The 16,577-nt window shown below is 34.7% G+C and overlaps 1 protein-coding gene across 1 annotated transcript in view; it reads right to left on the bottom strand.

Annotated features, from left to right (window-relative positions):
* Nucleotides 1-717: 717 nt before the first annotated feature.
* SH3BGRL2 (SH3 domain binding glutamate rich protein like 2) overlaps nt 718-16,577 on the bottom strand; it is a 53,625-nt gene continuing 37,765 nt past the window's right edge. The window contains exons 3-4 of the mRNA XM_011364905.2: nt 5,908-5,988; nt 718-2,956 (exon numbers count right to left, since the gene is read on the bottom strand). Coding sequence (XP_011363207.1) covers nt 2,945-2,956; nt 5,908-5,988 — 93 coding nt within the window. The 3' untranslated portion in view covers nt 718-2,944. The remainder of the gene's footprint in view (nt 2,957-5,907; nt 5,989-16,577) is intronic.

A 16,577-nucleotide genomic window follows, 5' to 3' on the forward strand; every position in this document is an offset into this window, starting at 1 on the left:
GTTTTTACAACTAATCTGCAGGTATGTTGTTCACGGATGGGAAGAGAAACAGTATCTCAACTAAACGGGAAGGTTTTAACTAAACAACTAAAATTAGAAAAATGGTAAGGAAGAAACACTCCATTTTCAGAATGTGTTTTCTGGAATTTATTCCTCTTGAATGTTGAATATAAAATCTGAGATTTCATCAATGCCTTTAGAGACAAATGAGTATAAACTGAAATCTAAAATCAATAATGCAGATCAATGTGGGCCCTGACACTTAAGAAGAGCTGTTGAATGAAAAAACATTTCTAGAAAAAGCAAAACCATATACAGCAAAATCAAATTAAAAAACAAAACAAAACAGAAAAAAGCTTTGGTACCTTTCAATAACAGAGAACAAAAATAAGTTTAGTTCATTATTAAATTCATATAATATAAAAACATCCATGTGGGAGTGTTGAATATCTATAAAACAGAAACGAATTTAAAATATATTAAAGTCTGAGAGAAAAAAATCTTCCTTTTCTCTTCTTTGATTTTAATAGAACACCAGAATTTGGAAAACCACGTATTTCCCCAACTAAATTTCTTTCTTTTCTAAACAAGATGGCACTCTGTATTTTATTTAATTTTAAAATGGCATAGTTTGATTTTTAGCAGCACATTTCCTTTGCCGCAACAAGCCTATCACAAGAAATAAAAGCTCTGTCTTGAAATGCCCTTGATATTATATCTATGCCTATAATTCTCATCCACTTCTTTCCTATGCTTTCAAGACTATGTGAATCCCAGTTGAAAGAGCTAGTTAAAGAAGGGAACAAGAAAATCATTGAATGTTTGGAATTCAACTGGTAAAATGGTACAAGTAAGGACAAAATACTCTCTGAACATAGTGTGGTCCCAAAAGGCAATCCCTCAGTACTCTGCAGAGCCTGGGTACTGTGTTAATGCCACACATCGTGCTTCTAGATCACTCATAACAAGTAAAGCACCAGCAAGGGCTGGCCTCTCCTATTTCTTTGCTGATTAAAAAAAAAAAGTGGGCTGGAGAGTAGATGATGTGTAACTGTGGTAGTAAGTTAACACTACTATCCATCTGGTCTGTCTAGGAGAATCATACTGGGCCTATCATAACCATAGTAATTTACAAGTTTTAAGACAAATCTGAGTAGCTTTCTTTGTCTAGCAAATATAGTGCTGATCCTATAACCCCAGAATTTAGACTGCAAAGCCTCAGTCTTACCAATTTGGTTCTTGGTGCTCACTGGCAAGAGTAGACTAAATATATGTTAGATCACTGTAACATTAAACTTTTAATTGCTGTATTTTGAAAAAAAAATTCTAAGTCTTATCAGAATACTCACATACTCAAACACAATATCCAGTTTAAAAAAATTCCTGGATAGTCCCTGGGATTTATCAAACGGAATTCGACCTGGATCTTATTTAATGCCAACTAAGCAGTAATACCCATGATTTCACAACAGCTTTCCCTGCAGAGAAAATTGTGGGCTGTTCCAGTCAGGCAGAAATCTGTGGCATGCTTTTCTTCTAGTTGCAGTCCTGGGCTGCAAATCTCAGGCTGGGATTTCAGCGTTAGCATTCAACAAGTTCTTTAGACTAGTCCACATTAAGTAAGTTGGAGGATGAGAGAACACATGTAACAGGGCTTTCATTCTTCTGTTCTTTCAATTTCTTACAAACTTTCTGCTCAGAATCTAAACGGCAGGCCCAGCATTAGGATGCAGAGATAGCAGAATATTTTAGGCAGCCCTCTGATAGTTTATCCTATTCAAGACTGTTTCCATGTTTGGCAACTATAAACTCTATGCTGCTTTGAAAACTCACTGGGCTCATATATGAAATGAGAACATGTAACTACATTACTCTGAAATCTGGGGCTATGCATTGGCCAGAAATATAAGTTGCAAAATTAGAGAACCAATAAAAAATAACACAGAAAAAAAATTTAAAGTGTACAGCAGTATTAGCATCTTTTAATATGCCACATCAAGGGTTCACAAAATATATCTAACCAAGATCTTCCTTTCTCAAAAAAATATAATCCCTTCTCAAAATAGGATAAGCAGCTATTAGGGGAGCTTCATTTAAAAATATATGTGCACCTGTACGTGAGTTGCTAGAGCTGAAAATGTCTTCAGATATGTGTCAGATATTTTTCCTATAAATTTACTAATTAGTGTATTTCTTAAAATATATCTTTTAAGCACTCTTATGCATTTAGGTGAAATTTTCCCCTTGCAAGAGATAAAGAAGCATCTATTTTCCAAAACAGCAATTATTCTCATCCCTATAACTTAGTTCTGATCACACATTGTTACAACAGTGATTTCTGGAAACATCTGTAGAAGCTTGGAGGATTTATGTAAGAATTTACATTACCAAAAAGAGGGTAGAACATCCAACTTTTTCTGTAAATGTTATTACGAAGCACTATAATAGTGGCACTCGATTCTGCAGCAAAAATCTTCAACCCTTTGTCAATCAGCATTTCTTTTTCTTCTTTCTGATCAAAAGATTCTAACAGCCTAGCAGACTAATTTTAAGGACACAATCCAGGCAGCTTAAAGAGAAGGTCTGAGCAATACTGGCATCAACTATAACCTAGGACAGATTCAACATTTTGACTCTGATAAAGCTACCCACTTATCTTTCAGTATTAAGAAAGCACACCTGTAACAGGTTACAGTACCTCTAGGTGACTGAGCCAACTGCAGGCATTCTGAAAATAAGAAGAAACCCACTATAGTTCTGATTTGGTTTAGAGCAATCATGCAATCTATACCCACGTCTTCCAAAAACACCTCTTCCAAATGCAAGCAAAGTTACTGATGAAGCATGTGGCTTTTGTCACAGTGATGCATTAGGTAAGCAGGTGTGTGCTGAGTACCAGGGGAGTGTTCCAAAATGCATCTCCGTCATCTTCTACTTGTCTTCTCTAAGGTTCTGCCTATTGAAAAAAAAAAGGTCAGTTATTGTACTGTGCTGACAAGAACATTCACCCTGGCAGTGATATTTTAAATGCAAGCAACAGAGATGTTGGAAATCACAATAAATCACCCCCATGTGCTTGCTAAGAACAAATCCTGGGTTTCAGGTTCAGAGCCCAGATTTAAATGAAACACACCTGACCTGCCAAATATAAAAGTGGACAGAAAGCCACATGTTTTCAACAACTGCCCAGACTTCTCTGAGGTACTGTTTCACTTGCACCAGGGTGAGGAGGCCTGTAGAAGGTGACCCAAGATGAATAGCACTGGTATGGCCATACCTATTGGTAAACACCTGCTGCGCCAATTTGCCAAGTGCTGCACTGGCCCCTCTCTGCATGATAGCTCCATGGTTCAACCACTAAACAGACACCTTGCATAGGGGGGCCTCTGAGACCTACTCCAGCCCTGGCTGGTCAGAGCCCAGGGTTTACCAGTCGTTACTGAATGGCAGGGATCTGAAAGTAGAAACCTCTACTTCTGGCCCTGCTTTGAGTCTCTTAAAATAACAAACCTGATGGTTTTCTACCTGAAAATTATTAGTAAAGGCCTCTTTTTCTCTGAGGTAGGCAACATGGTGGGCCAGCCACTGTTGGCTCCAACCAGCCACAGGAGAAAGTGGGCTACCCTGGGTTTCCTTACTTTCCGACTTCTTCAGAAAAATGAGGAATTTGTATTTTACATATTAGAAACCCGTCTAAATCCTTTTAAAAATCCTGTGCAGGACAAATACATCCAGAGCCAATTTGGCCCAGAGGCCACCATTTTGTGACCTCCCACCTTCCTGAGCCCTTTTCTACATTTGAAAACTGCCCAGAGTCTGCACTACACCTGTGCCTTTTGGGTCAATGAACGTTCTTTTCCTAATATTTCTCTTCTCTCTCCTCACTGTGTAAGAGCAATTACAGATACTAATGGTGTCTTTATAAGTTCCTGGCAGTCTTTCTAGCCCTGTCTTTTATGTGTGTATACTGCTGAGGGGTTAGGAAAGGAGACAAGAAAACGGGGCTTCCATCTTGTGGTACATTACACTTGAGAATGCTCTGTCTAGGCCTTAGAGTACAGATCATACAATGAATTACCACCAAAGTAAAAAATAAATAACTAGAAAGGAAGGCAATGCTGAATTGCTCTTAAAGATAATTTTATTTCTTTCCTGTGAAGATGAAGTATGAGTTGCTATTAACCCTTAAGGCCCCAAATGGTTCATGAGAGAGGGTGGCACAAACACTGCACCATGGACTTCCACTCTGGTTCCACGTGTTCCCAGGCAGATATGACTGACTCAAGCACCTGAAAATGGTGGGCTGACTGGGTGGGAATGCCCAGAGCCACTACTGCCTTTAGAATGGTCTGCTGAAATCAAGTAAACGTCAATGGCATCAAGGCCAACTTTAATATTATGACCACGAGTCATGTGAGAATGCATATTTTACAGATTATAGGTTTCCTGAGAAATTTTTGAGAGAATAAATATTTTTAAAAAGTAAAAGTCAGCCCACAGAGTCTCTATAAGGAATCTATACCTTCAGGGAAAATGAGAGCAAAGAAAGCAAATGAGACATATTTTTTTAAAAGGCTTTTGCATAGATGTTGATGTTCACTGGATTTATGCATCCATTAGATTACTCCTACCACATTTTTTTTTTCAGTTCTTTGAAGATAAATCTAGATTGTTTAATATCTTTAGATGAAACACATTATAAAAATATTATAATTTTCCTAACAAGTATTTCGATGTTCTATCTTTATAAAAATAGTTTTAAGAACCTTTTAATATTATGTGTGGGTTTTCCCTCTGTTTAAAACATGTGCATGGAAACCACCCACAACCATCTGTGGACTTACTGATGTAAAAACAAAGCAGGATTTCACATCGGCTATGAACTACAGGTGCTGGTGTATAATTTATATTATTGATAGTAACTGCCTTCCTCCCACAGGTGTTCCAGAAATGGTACAAATCCTGGGTAGCCTCAAAAGACCTATTATAGACATGAAAGATCCCAGTAATGTACTTTCATTTCAATTTAGTGTTAAAATAGACACTAGAATTCAGTCTCAATTTGAAAACAATCAAGACCTCAATTTCTATGTATCTAAAGATTGCAAGAAAGTACACCAAAAATGTTATGTGGTTATCTCTGGGTGGTGGGATAATAAGTGATTTTTATTTTCCACCTTACACTTCTTTTTATATTTATCTAATTTTTCTAAATAAGCTTAGACTACTTTCACAATCGGAAAAAAAAATGTTTTTCAAAAGGGGAAATAATCAAAATATTACCTTATTTAACAAGGAAATGCTAATTTTTTATTTTGAAAGTGAATCCATGTGCTTCACAAAATCATGACATATATTCTTTCTAGGTCTAAATATCAGAAAAGTCTTTTATGTTCTCTAAAAGACACTGACATAATAAAGTGGGTTTAAAAATGTTTTGATTAGTTTAGGAATTACAGTGTTTTTTTCAATGTTGACCATTGGTTATTGCAGATTATCTCCCTTCCAATATAAATGAGCTAAATGTGCAAAAGACCTTAAAAATATGACTTTGATGCTATTTCAAAAAACATAAAGTAAAGTAAACTTGCACTTTAAAATAGAAAGCACCTACTAACTTTTGCTACCTTAAATCTTTTTGGAAGAAGGGGGTATAAATTATAAATAAACTAAATTACAAATAAAAATAAACTCTAATATACAGCAACAATTGAAAACTGGAAAGAAAAAACTGGGCTTCTTTTGGTGTTTTTGCCCTGAGCAGTCTCTAATTGTGCATTTGAAAACGCGAAAGCTAAATATTTAGGAGACTATATATACATTCTTGTAACATCTTCAACCTCGATTGAGAACAACTAAGAACAATTCAAGAAAGGTGAATTTTAAAATAGGAAAAGATATACCTACCTTTGATGCCAACCGTGATTTCAGGCCTAAGAATGAAAAGACTGTGTTGCTTTCCTTTGATTCAAAAAAACTGTCATAATCCTAGGAAAAAAAGAGGAGGAGAAAATAAACAAAAGCAAACAATTATCTTGGTATTTGGTACTTTTGACAAATTCTTTATGGAAATAAAAAATGTACCATTGCTCCATTCAGGCCAGGGAAGAGCTACATAAATCTACTGGATTTGCTCTCTTTAAGACTATAAATTTCTTTGAGTATGATGATGAATGTAACAAGTTTTTAATACAAAACCTGTGGCAGGATTAAAACATAAAACATCAACAACAGAAATGAAATCGGAACATGCTCCCTTTCCTTTATGGCACATGACTAACATTTATTTACGTGGAATCACTCTGACCAAAGATTTTATTCTAGCCCTTTGATATGAAAGGCTGCCTCCCAATTCCACTCTTGATATTTTGTTATCTAGGGCTTAAAAATAAAACAAACAGAAAAACAAAACACTGGGTAAACAGAAAGCTGTAAAGGTCTCCGTGAGTCAATATGAGTTCTTCTATTCTGTTTTTGAAGTTTTCCACATTCTTTAAGACTGTGCCTTCATAGAGAATAAAAAGGTCAAATAAAAAATGGAAGAAATTATATTCTCTATAACATTTACCTTTGCCTCAGAAACAGAATCATTTTTCTCTTTCTACTTTCACACAAGAAGCCATCAAAGGATTCTGGTCAATATGCTCATCCATTGTTTCTTTTCAAAAGTTTGCATATATAATATTACATAGTTTCTAAGTTGACATAAAGCAGTCTTAAAATAGATGTCCCTTTGAGAACTTTATTCTAAAGATAAATATTATATGCAGAGAAGGATCAGAATCATTTTTAGGCATTTGCTTTGTAGGTGCCTTACAGGTCAGTCATTTAATCCACACTACAGCCTTCCAGGTTGGAGAATGGCTCAGAGCAAAGAAAAATGTTGCCCAACTTTGACAGACAATATGTGAGAGAGCTGGGATTGGGGCCCAATTCTCACTGATATTGTAATGGACACTTTTTGTACTTTATGATGCTTCTTGCCCAAGAGGAAAACAAATATGGGGCACCCTGTGTATGAATCATTGAGTCCTAATTAATACACTGCTGAGCCAAGCCAGTGGCGTCGCAAGTACTTTTGAAACCTGTCTAGGAATCTAAATGAGATTCGATGACTTATAGTGTGATTTGCTTCTTGCAAAGCATGCCTCAGTTGATGAAAAATCTTTGAATTATTTGACTCTGTGTGGAGACTCTTGTCTAAATGCTTTAGCAAGTTGAGTCTCATGTGGTTTTGAAGGCAGCTGTAGCCTCAGACCTTGCACTCACTGTTCCTTTTATAGATCTGCATGTGGAAGCTCCGTCCATCATTTAGGATCGGCCCTAATGCCAGTCACCTCCAAAGAGAGGCTTTCCTTAACCATGCCAAAAAGGAGCAACACATCTGAAAAAGATGGATAAATGGAGTTTTAAGCTGAAATCTGAAGGATGAGTAGAGTTAGCCAAGTAAAGGGTGGGGACAGAGGCATTCAAGACAGGGAATAACAATGGTGAAGAGCAAAGCTGGCAGGCTTGACAGAAATCAGCATATGCTTGACTTTGAAAACCAAGAAAAATATTTTGAATTTTATGTTAAGCACAAAAGAAAATCATGTGTGGGTTCTGAGAGAGTGAGCAGAATGATCTAGTTTCCTTTAAGAAAATAACTAAACTGTGTAGAGAATGGCTCAGAGAGAGGGCAGCAAGAAGTAAAGCAGGGGGAAAAGTCAGAAGAGTACTGTGGTAATTCAGGCAAGAGATGGTGACAGCCTGAACCAGAGAAATGGTAGTGCTATGTAGTCTGGCTCTGACTTAGTCAAAATTGAGGCGAAGAGAGGTCCTATACTTTCAACTGCACCAACCACCATCTGGTTTACAGATTTATTAATGTCTATACCTCAGGTTTCAGTGTTTACGTTAAAAACCTTAACCTTAAAATTCTGCAAAGAACAAAGCTGGAAATAAGGTCAACTCTCAGAAGTAAGTTTCATATATATAAAGGAGGACATGTAAAACATATGCATGCAGAGAAAATAGGTAACATTATAAGCAATCCATTTAACTATGCTGAACCAAAACTGTTCTCATAAATTTTAGTCATAAATTTCAGTCACCAGCAAAGGTACTTAGTTAGAACTTTCAGATATTTAGAAATATCAGAATGGTAACATTTCTTATTTAAAAAAATTCTTTTAAACTGTATTTTTGTCATAAAAAATATAAGCATTTATTTTTATTTTATGAACCTTTAAGTGCCACACAATTATAAGAAGGGGCGTCTTACCTGAATATTGAATTGAGTCCTCCCAATAGTTCAGAAATTACCACTTAAGGTAATTAACTCCTTCCAAAGTGACAAATATAAAATTTGGTAATTAACATTAAAAGCAGAATAATTTAAAGGAAATAATTTTTAAAAGTCAATGTTAGAACAGTACTTGACACATACCAGGTTACCAATACTTGTCAAATGGATGAATTACTTGTTTGCTGATTTATGACTGATGTGCCATGTTTTAGGTTAATCTCATAATTAGGTTAATAGCATAATTTGAGTAAATCCTATTTCTACTCTATTAGTTATGGGTTTTAAAGAAATATGTACAAAATTTACTTTCTGACATTCAAAAGCTTTTGAGTGGCCTGATAAATCTGAAAGTGTGAGAGTTTAAATTCTTTGTTAAGTTTAGGCAAAGACTACATGATTGATAATTTAAAATCTAAGATTTCTTAATAGTTAAAACCTCCTTTCAAATAATAATATATTAAGTAGTATGTTGTGAAATAATTTAAGAGTAAAATAGTATTAGAAATTTAAAAATCATATCCTACTAAGTTCTTACGTAATGGTCTTAGGCATTCCCCAATAAAAGAGAAAAATCTGCTTTCTTATCAAATTCATTCCACTTATCAGGCTTACATTTTAAAAAATATATATTAAGGCTTATACTGCAAAAGTTAAAAACATTATATTTTAAAAAGTAACTATAAAGTTTCTGAATAGTCTTGCTCAATTCCTAATTGTCAAAGACACTCTCTGAAGTGTTTATAAATACACATCTAAAAATTGCACATTTCAAGACAATCGATTTTCTGTAACTGTAGAATACAATGATCAGCTAATAGCACCTTTGGAGAACAGTACAAACATACAATGCATCCTCAAGATAAAATTGCCCAGTTTCAGAAGCTGGCACATTTTTATTACATTAAAAACAAAGAATGAAAAATTCACTTTGTTTCTAATGTTGACTGCCTATGAAAAGAAAAATTTCTGGACTATATAGACATTAGTATAACTGAGCACTGCTACTAATGGAATATTCATCTAAATGTTGTAATTTTAAGAAGAATAAAGCAAGCTAAACAGCTATCAAAAAGAAAAAGGAAAAAAATAACTTCCATCACCTATACTTCTATTTGTGTTCAAGTGGAAACCAATGTGTGAGACATTTATAAGCTCATGATAATATCTACAACAGGTAGAGTTCACAATGGTCTCATTGTTCCAAAGAGCTTACTTGAGGACATTACCAGTACACTGTGATTAGACTATTATGGACTAGATAAGCATTGAGACAAAGACCTTAAAGTTCTTTGCCTTTTTGGTGTTCCCTAAGAGAACAGTGAGGAAATCCCATGGCAGTCACTCTGAAACACTGAACACTGTACTGCTTACCACGCTAAGTCAACGACAATTAAGTGACAGACCCATATTATTTCTACATGCCAAGGGTATACCTAAACAGGAGGTTGCAAGGAACACAAACAACTCGTGGCCTACAAAGAAATGGCAGTAGCAATTAGTTCTAAATGGGCCAAAGCAAAGCTGGTTTACCCGAAAGAAAATTAAAAAAAAAAAAAAAAAAAACTCTTTTTAAGGCTATAAGAGTTATTGCTGCTGCTGCGCCTGCTTAAAATGGGCAGAGGCTCTTTCTTCTTAAAGTTTCTTTCAAGCCTGAGGGTATCCTCTGAGCAGAATTTCTTGATTTAGTAGTTAGAACAGTTAGTGCTACATTCTATTTTATGAAATCTTGGTATAGAAGGAAAGAGTAGTTGGCAGTTCCAACCCTGGTTACGATATATAAGATGTAGTTGTCTGAAACAGGTTCATTCAGTAATTTTTATGCCAAATACTAAAAAATATGAGGAAGCCCAAAGCTGAGGATTTTAAATTCCAAATTCATGTTTCATATTTCCAACCATTCTGGTACAAGATGGCAAGCAAATATGTCTACCTAAGCACCAACTGAAATTACATGGGAAAAATTTTTGTGCTAAACACAGGAAAAGGAACCAGCAATAAAATTGTAATAAATACCCAGAGGAATAAGTAAAAAGGCTAAAATTAATTAAGAAAATCTCTTGGATATTGTCATTTGTATCATTCTCCTTTAAGCCACAGGGATCTAGTAAAATAGGATTATATACCCTACTATATGACTGCTTCGACAACTAAAAAGTCTGTAGAGAATGGTATTTTTATGTTTAAAACAACATACATATAATATATATTTATATGTTATACGTTATAATAGTTAACTATCGTTAAAGAAGAGAATGTGACTTACAAACCTCAGCAATGCTAAAGTATATGTGCACCTGTGTGTGTATGTGTGTAAATCAAAATGGAAGCTGTAAAAATGTAAATAAGAGAAGCTGTAAAATCAAAATAAGAGAAGCTGTAAAATCAAAATAAGAGAAGCTGTAAAAATGTAAATTTCTCTTTATCTTTCAAAGAAAAAAGTAAATACTGTCTACATTTTAAAATCAAGGAATAGAGATATTATTATGCAAAACAAAGTGATGATAACTTAAGATCCTCAAAAAGAGGCTATATCTTGGGAATCTGTGGGAGGTCATGTATAAAAACTGCCTCCTCACTTTTGACCTTCCTGGCAACAGGCTTTATTGTCATAACATTGATATTAACATGGCCCTAGTGTTAACAGTTTTGTTTTCTTTTCATTAATTTTATCTGCATAGGTTCAGAATGAGAGAAAAGTTTTAACAAAAAGAAAACCGCCAATTTGGATATTAGTTAGATATAGTGCTAAACATGCAGTTGGGATGGCCTGAAAATGTCTGGATGAAGGTTTTCAATATTCACAGCACAAGTCACTGTTTTTATGAAAGACATGTCCCAGGGACTCATCACTGTAGAATATTGAGGTAAACATCTCAGTAAGGTAAAAATGAGAGATTAAACATTTATAGACAGCAGAATAAAAACTAGGGTTATATGGAAGAGATAAAACTGCAAGAAATATCTAATTAAATTGTTATACTTCTGGGCATACAGCTGATAAGCAATCAGTGATAAAGAGGAATTTATATCACCCTTTTCCTATCACCCAATTTTTCCTTTCCTAGTATCTGTGAGGATGCCATATAAGATTATTTACAGTAAAACATCTGAAGGAAAAGATTCTCCTGGATTAGATAAGTGATCTTTTAGAAAGAAAGCCTTGAAATACAGGTTTTCAAATTCAGGTCAAAAGTTTCCTAAGAAAATTCTACCTGTGGGAGATGTGACCTTCTACTAGAGGTGATTTCTCAAATAGATTTTATTATAAAATTTAGAAGGTTCAATAAGCTTGCTTTTGAGACATCTGGCTTTGACTTTTATTAATAAAATGGGAAGGCAAATGCTCAGAACCTTAACAAGGCAAGGCCCAGCAGAATAGGGTAGCTACCTGCTTAACTGAAAACATCTGTGTAGCTCTTCACCCATGCACAGAACCGATTTTTGTTAAGTATGTTCTATGTTCCTAGCCTTCTGATAGGTACCAGATACTAAGATAAATATTCCACAGTGCCTGCTGAGGGTGAGCACAAGGAACTCAAAAGACTGGTAAAAGGCAAAGATATGGGGAAAAATTCTATAAGATAGTGTCATAATAGCAGTAATGAGACACAAGTTTACTGGGAATGGGAGAGGGAGAGTAATAACAAGAGAGTCCTTGTTAATTACAGAAAGCTCAAAACCAAGGCCCTATTGAATTGAGTTTTGAGAAAGAAATAGGACAGAATTATGTAGGAGGTAGAAATTACAGGATTTGGTAACTGAGTACTGAGGTGAGGAAAATGGGTGTGGGGTGACATTCAGGGATTTGCCTTAAGTATCATGTAGATGATGTAGCTATTATCCATACATATTTAACATCCATATTTTAAAGACAGAACACAATCTCCTGCAGTTAAGGATGAAATATTTGGATGATAGCTTTCCGTTTCTTTTTTATCGACTCTAAACAGTTCATTATCATATAATTCCTGTAGACAGGCTTTAACGTAGGTCAAAATTTCTATCACTACATTCTCCTCCATTCTACCAGAAGATACACTTAATTTTCATGATGGAGACTTGGGAAACAGATAATCCTGTGTCTCTCAAATGTGACCACAGAGGGAAATGTGAATGAACCACTTAGAGAGAAGTAAACGATGCAGAGGCCTGACAGCTCAGCATGGTGTTGACATTTTTAAAGGGTTAGAAAACAAAACAAAAACAACCAAACAAAAATCAAATAAAAAATAATAAGCAGCAGAGAACTATTTGGCCCACAAAGCCTAAATATTTACCAAGTGGCCCTAACCATAATCTAGAAGATTGGAAGATATATTTTGAGGTAGCCCCTGTAAATGAAATTTCTTGAAGCTCTGTTTAAAAATTCATAGAAATTGGGCATCCTGCCCCATATGTCCGTGTTTGTTTTGCTATTTAAAAATATATTTTGCAATGTACTTAAAATCTTCAAGTCAAATGGCTGCTCTGGGCAGATGGGCAGTATTCATCCTATGACTGTGGGCAGCCCCAGAGGCCCTGAGAAATGAAACTCTGGTTTTACCAGCAACACGTATAGTAATCCTCTTATTTTAACTTTTACTTGTTTTCATTTCACCAAGTGACTTTTTCTTGACCTTGAAACCCAATTCCAGGGATATCAACAATAACCTTCGTATCTTGATAACAGTATACCCCCAAATATCTTTGTTTTTGACAGAGGACACTAATGAAAGAAAAAAGAGTATTATAGCCTAAAATGAGAATGCATTTTCTAAAATAACATTCGATTTAATGCACTCTTCAGAACAGCCTGCCAGTTACAAACTACTGTGTCAAGTGGCTGGAAACAAACTAAATAGCCTATGGTGGGGGATGATTAAGTTAATTACTATAATCCATCCAAGAGAATAATATACAACCTTTAAAAAGTAAGTTTACAATGACATGGAAACTATTTTTGTTAGAGAAGAAAGCAGGGCACAAAATGGTACAGAATGATCAAAGAATGTGATTTAAAAAAATTAAATCTACTTGTAAGAAAAGAGAATATGTATAAACAAAATGTTTGTGGTCTTATCATAAAGGTAAAACTGATTGTTCTCCCTTTTTTTTCTCATTTTTCTAATTTTCTCTACTTTCATATTCATTTTAGTGCTGGGGAAGAAATAATAATAATGTTGAATAACCAATTCGATAGGAAAACTTTTAAATATTTCTTTCCAACAACTTCTTGTAAGACCTTTGACTGAAGATCATTTCTTGTATTTATGTGTGGATATACAGATATATATATAATTACCTTTTTAAAAATAAAATGATATGTATGCATCCGGGACTTACAAAACTGATAACTAAGGAAGTTGGTTCTTTATGCTTCCAAAAAAAAATTCCCAAACATGATGAAAATATATTATCCCAAGACAATCTTCTCAAAAGTCTTACATAAACACTGCACTTGGGAACAATACAAGTACATACATTTATGTGTCCATGAGATTTCTGAGCCTCCACCAGTTGTGAGCCAACACATCTCCTTGTCTCCTTTTATGGGAAAGAAAGAGAAGGAGAGGAGACACCACAAAGAACCACTGCTGGTCATTTGGTCTTTCTGCACCTCTGAAGATTAGTCTAAGGCTCCAATTTGCCAAGATAATATGGGGAAAGGCAGTCATAGTTTGTCCCCAAATCATTACTTAAACTCGTCATTTGCTTTAATGTAAACTTAGTTGGTTAGCAATATGTGAAAATGGTTGGATACAAATTTAACATTCTACAAATATCTAAAAGTGCAAAAAAAGTAATTTGACAGTTTTAAAACAATCTCATAGGTTACCCTGTTGAAAATGTTTTTCTATAAAATAGTCTGCTGTCTCCAAGCTGAGTTGTCCTCTCTTCAATATATGACAGGATTTTGTATTTTCTACCTCTCTCCATCTCTACCCCCACCTTCTCTCAATGCCCAGTTGAGTACTGGCATCCTCAGCCAAACTTGCACCGACTTATCTTGACTATCTGAAGGGTCACTGTGTTTTTCCATCTTGATGGTTAATCCACAAACTGGTTAATGTGACCTTGGTCAAATGAAACTTGGCTGCATTACCATTTCCAAATACCAGTTTAAAAAAAAATAAAAGGATTAATAAATGAATTCAATAAAGTTGCAGGACAACATATAAAAATCATCTTTGTTTCTATACATTGATGAACAATCAGAAAAGGAAATTAAGAAAATAATTGTATTTTTAATAGCACCAAAAACAATAAAATACTTAGGAATAAATCTAACTAAGGAAGTAAAACACGTATACACTAAAAACTATAAAGCACTGCTGAAAGAAATGAACAGAGATACAAATAAATGAAAAGACATTCTATGTTCACAGATTAAAGACAATATTGCCAAGATGTCAATATCACCCAAAGCAATCTAAAGATTCAACATAATCCCTATCAAAATCTCAATGGCATTTTTTTTTGCAGAAATAGAAGAAAAAAAAACTCATTCTAAAATTCATACAGAATCTCAAAGGATCCCAAATAGCCAAAACAAGTTTAAAAAATAGGACAAAGTTTCTATTAACTTTAGAGGACTCATACTTTCTGATTTCAAAACATTACAGAACTACAATAATCAAAACCGTGGGGATACTGGCATAAAGACAGACGTATAGATTAATGAAACAGAATAGAGTCCACAAAAACATGTATATGGTCAAATGATCTCCAACGAAAGTGCTAAGACCTATCAGTGGGAAAAGGACAGTCTCTTCAACAAATGGTGCTGGGTAAACTAGACAGCCACATGCAAAAGAATGAAATTGTACTTTTACCTTACACCGTAAACAAAAATTAACTACAAATGAATTAAAAACCTAAACATAAGACACAAAACTATAAAACTTCTATAAGAAAACATTGGAAAAAAGCTTCATGATACTGTATTTAGCAAGTGATGATTTCTTGGATATGACTCCAAAAGCACAGGCAATCAAAGAAAAAATAGACAAATGAGACTATACCAAACTTAAAAAACTTTTGTTCATCAAATGATACAATCAATAGAGTGAAAGGCAACCTGAGAATGGGAGAAAATATTTACAAATTAGGTATCTGATAAGGGGTTAACATCCAGAATATACAAAGAACTCTTACAACTAAAAACCAAAAAAATCAAATAACCCTATTAAAAATGGGCGAAGGCTTGAATAGACATTTCTCCAGAGATGATATACAAATGGAAAATAAGTACAAGAGATGCTCAATATCACTATCAGAGAAATGCACATCAAAACCACAATGAGATATTACATCACGTCCATTAGGGTGTCTACTCTCAAAACAAAACAAAACAAAACAAAACAAAACTATAACAAGTGTTGGGGATGTAGAGAAGTTGGAACCCTTGTGCCCCGTTAGGATTGTAAACTGGCGCAACCACAATGTAAAACAGTATGGCAGTTCCTCAAAAAGTTAAAAATAGAACTACCATCTGATGTAGAAATCCCATTTCTATGTATATATCCAAAATAATTAAAAGCAGGATTTCAAAGAGATATTTGTAAACCCATGTTCATCACAGCACTATTCACAATAGCCAAGAGGCAGAAGTAACCTAGTGTCCACTGAGGGATAAATGGATAAACAAAATGTGGTAGATACATACAGTGGAAGCCTAAAAAAGGAAAGAAATCTGGTCACATGCCTCAATAGTATAGGACGAATGTCACATGCTTCAATTGTACAGGGTGGATGAGATTAATGCCCTTATATAAGAGGTCAGAGAGAGCACCCCTGACCCTCGCACTATGTGAGGACACTGCAGGAAGTTAGCAGTCTGCAACCCAGAAGAGGGCCTTCACCAGAACCCAACCATACTGTCACTTGATCTTGAACTTCTAGCCTCCAAAACTATAAGAAAAAATTTTTGTTGTTTGTAAGCTACCTAGTTTTGTGGTAACTCATTATAGCAGCCTGAATGAACTAAGACATATGACATGGCTGAACCTTGAGGACATTATGCTAAGTGAAATAAGCCAGTCACAAAAGGACAAATACTGTATGATTTCACTTCTATGAGGTACCTAAAGTAGTCAAATTCATAGATACAGAAAGCAGAATTAATGGTCATCAGAAGCAAGGGGGAGGGTACAAATGGGAGTATTTTAATGGATACAGTTTCAGTTCTGCAAGATGAAAAGTTCGGCATATCTGTTTTATAACAATGAATATACTTCACACTACACTACTAACTGTACACTTAAAAGTAGTTAATATAGTAAATTTTATGACATGTTTTTACCACAATAAA

Source organism: Pteropus vampyrus, unplaced genomic scaffold (assembly GCF_000151845.1).
Source record: "Pteropus vampyrus isolate Shadow unplaced genomic scaffold, Pvam_2.0 Scaffold102, whole genome shotgun sequence".
NCBI classification, from domain to species: domain Eukaryota; kingdom Metazoa; phylum Chordata; class Mammalia; order Chiroptera; family Pteropodidae; genus Pteropus; species Pteropus vampyrus.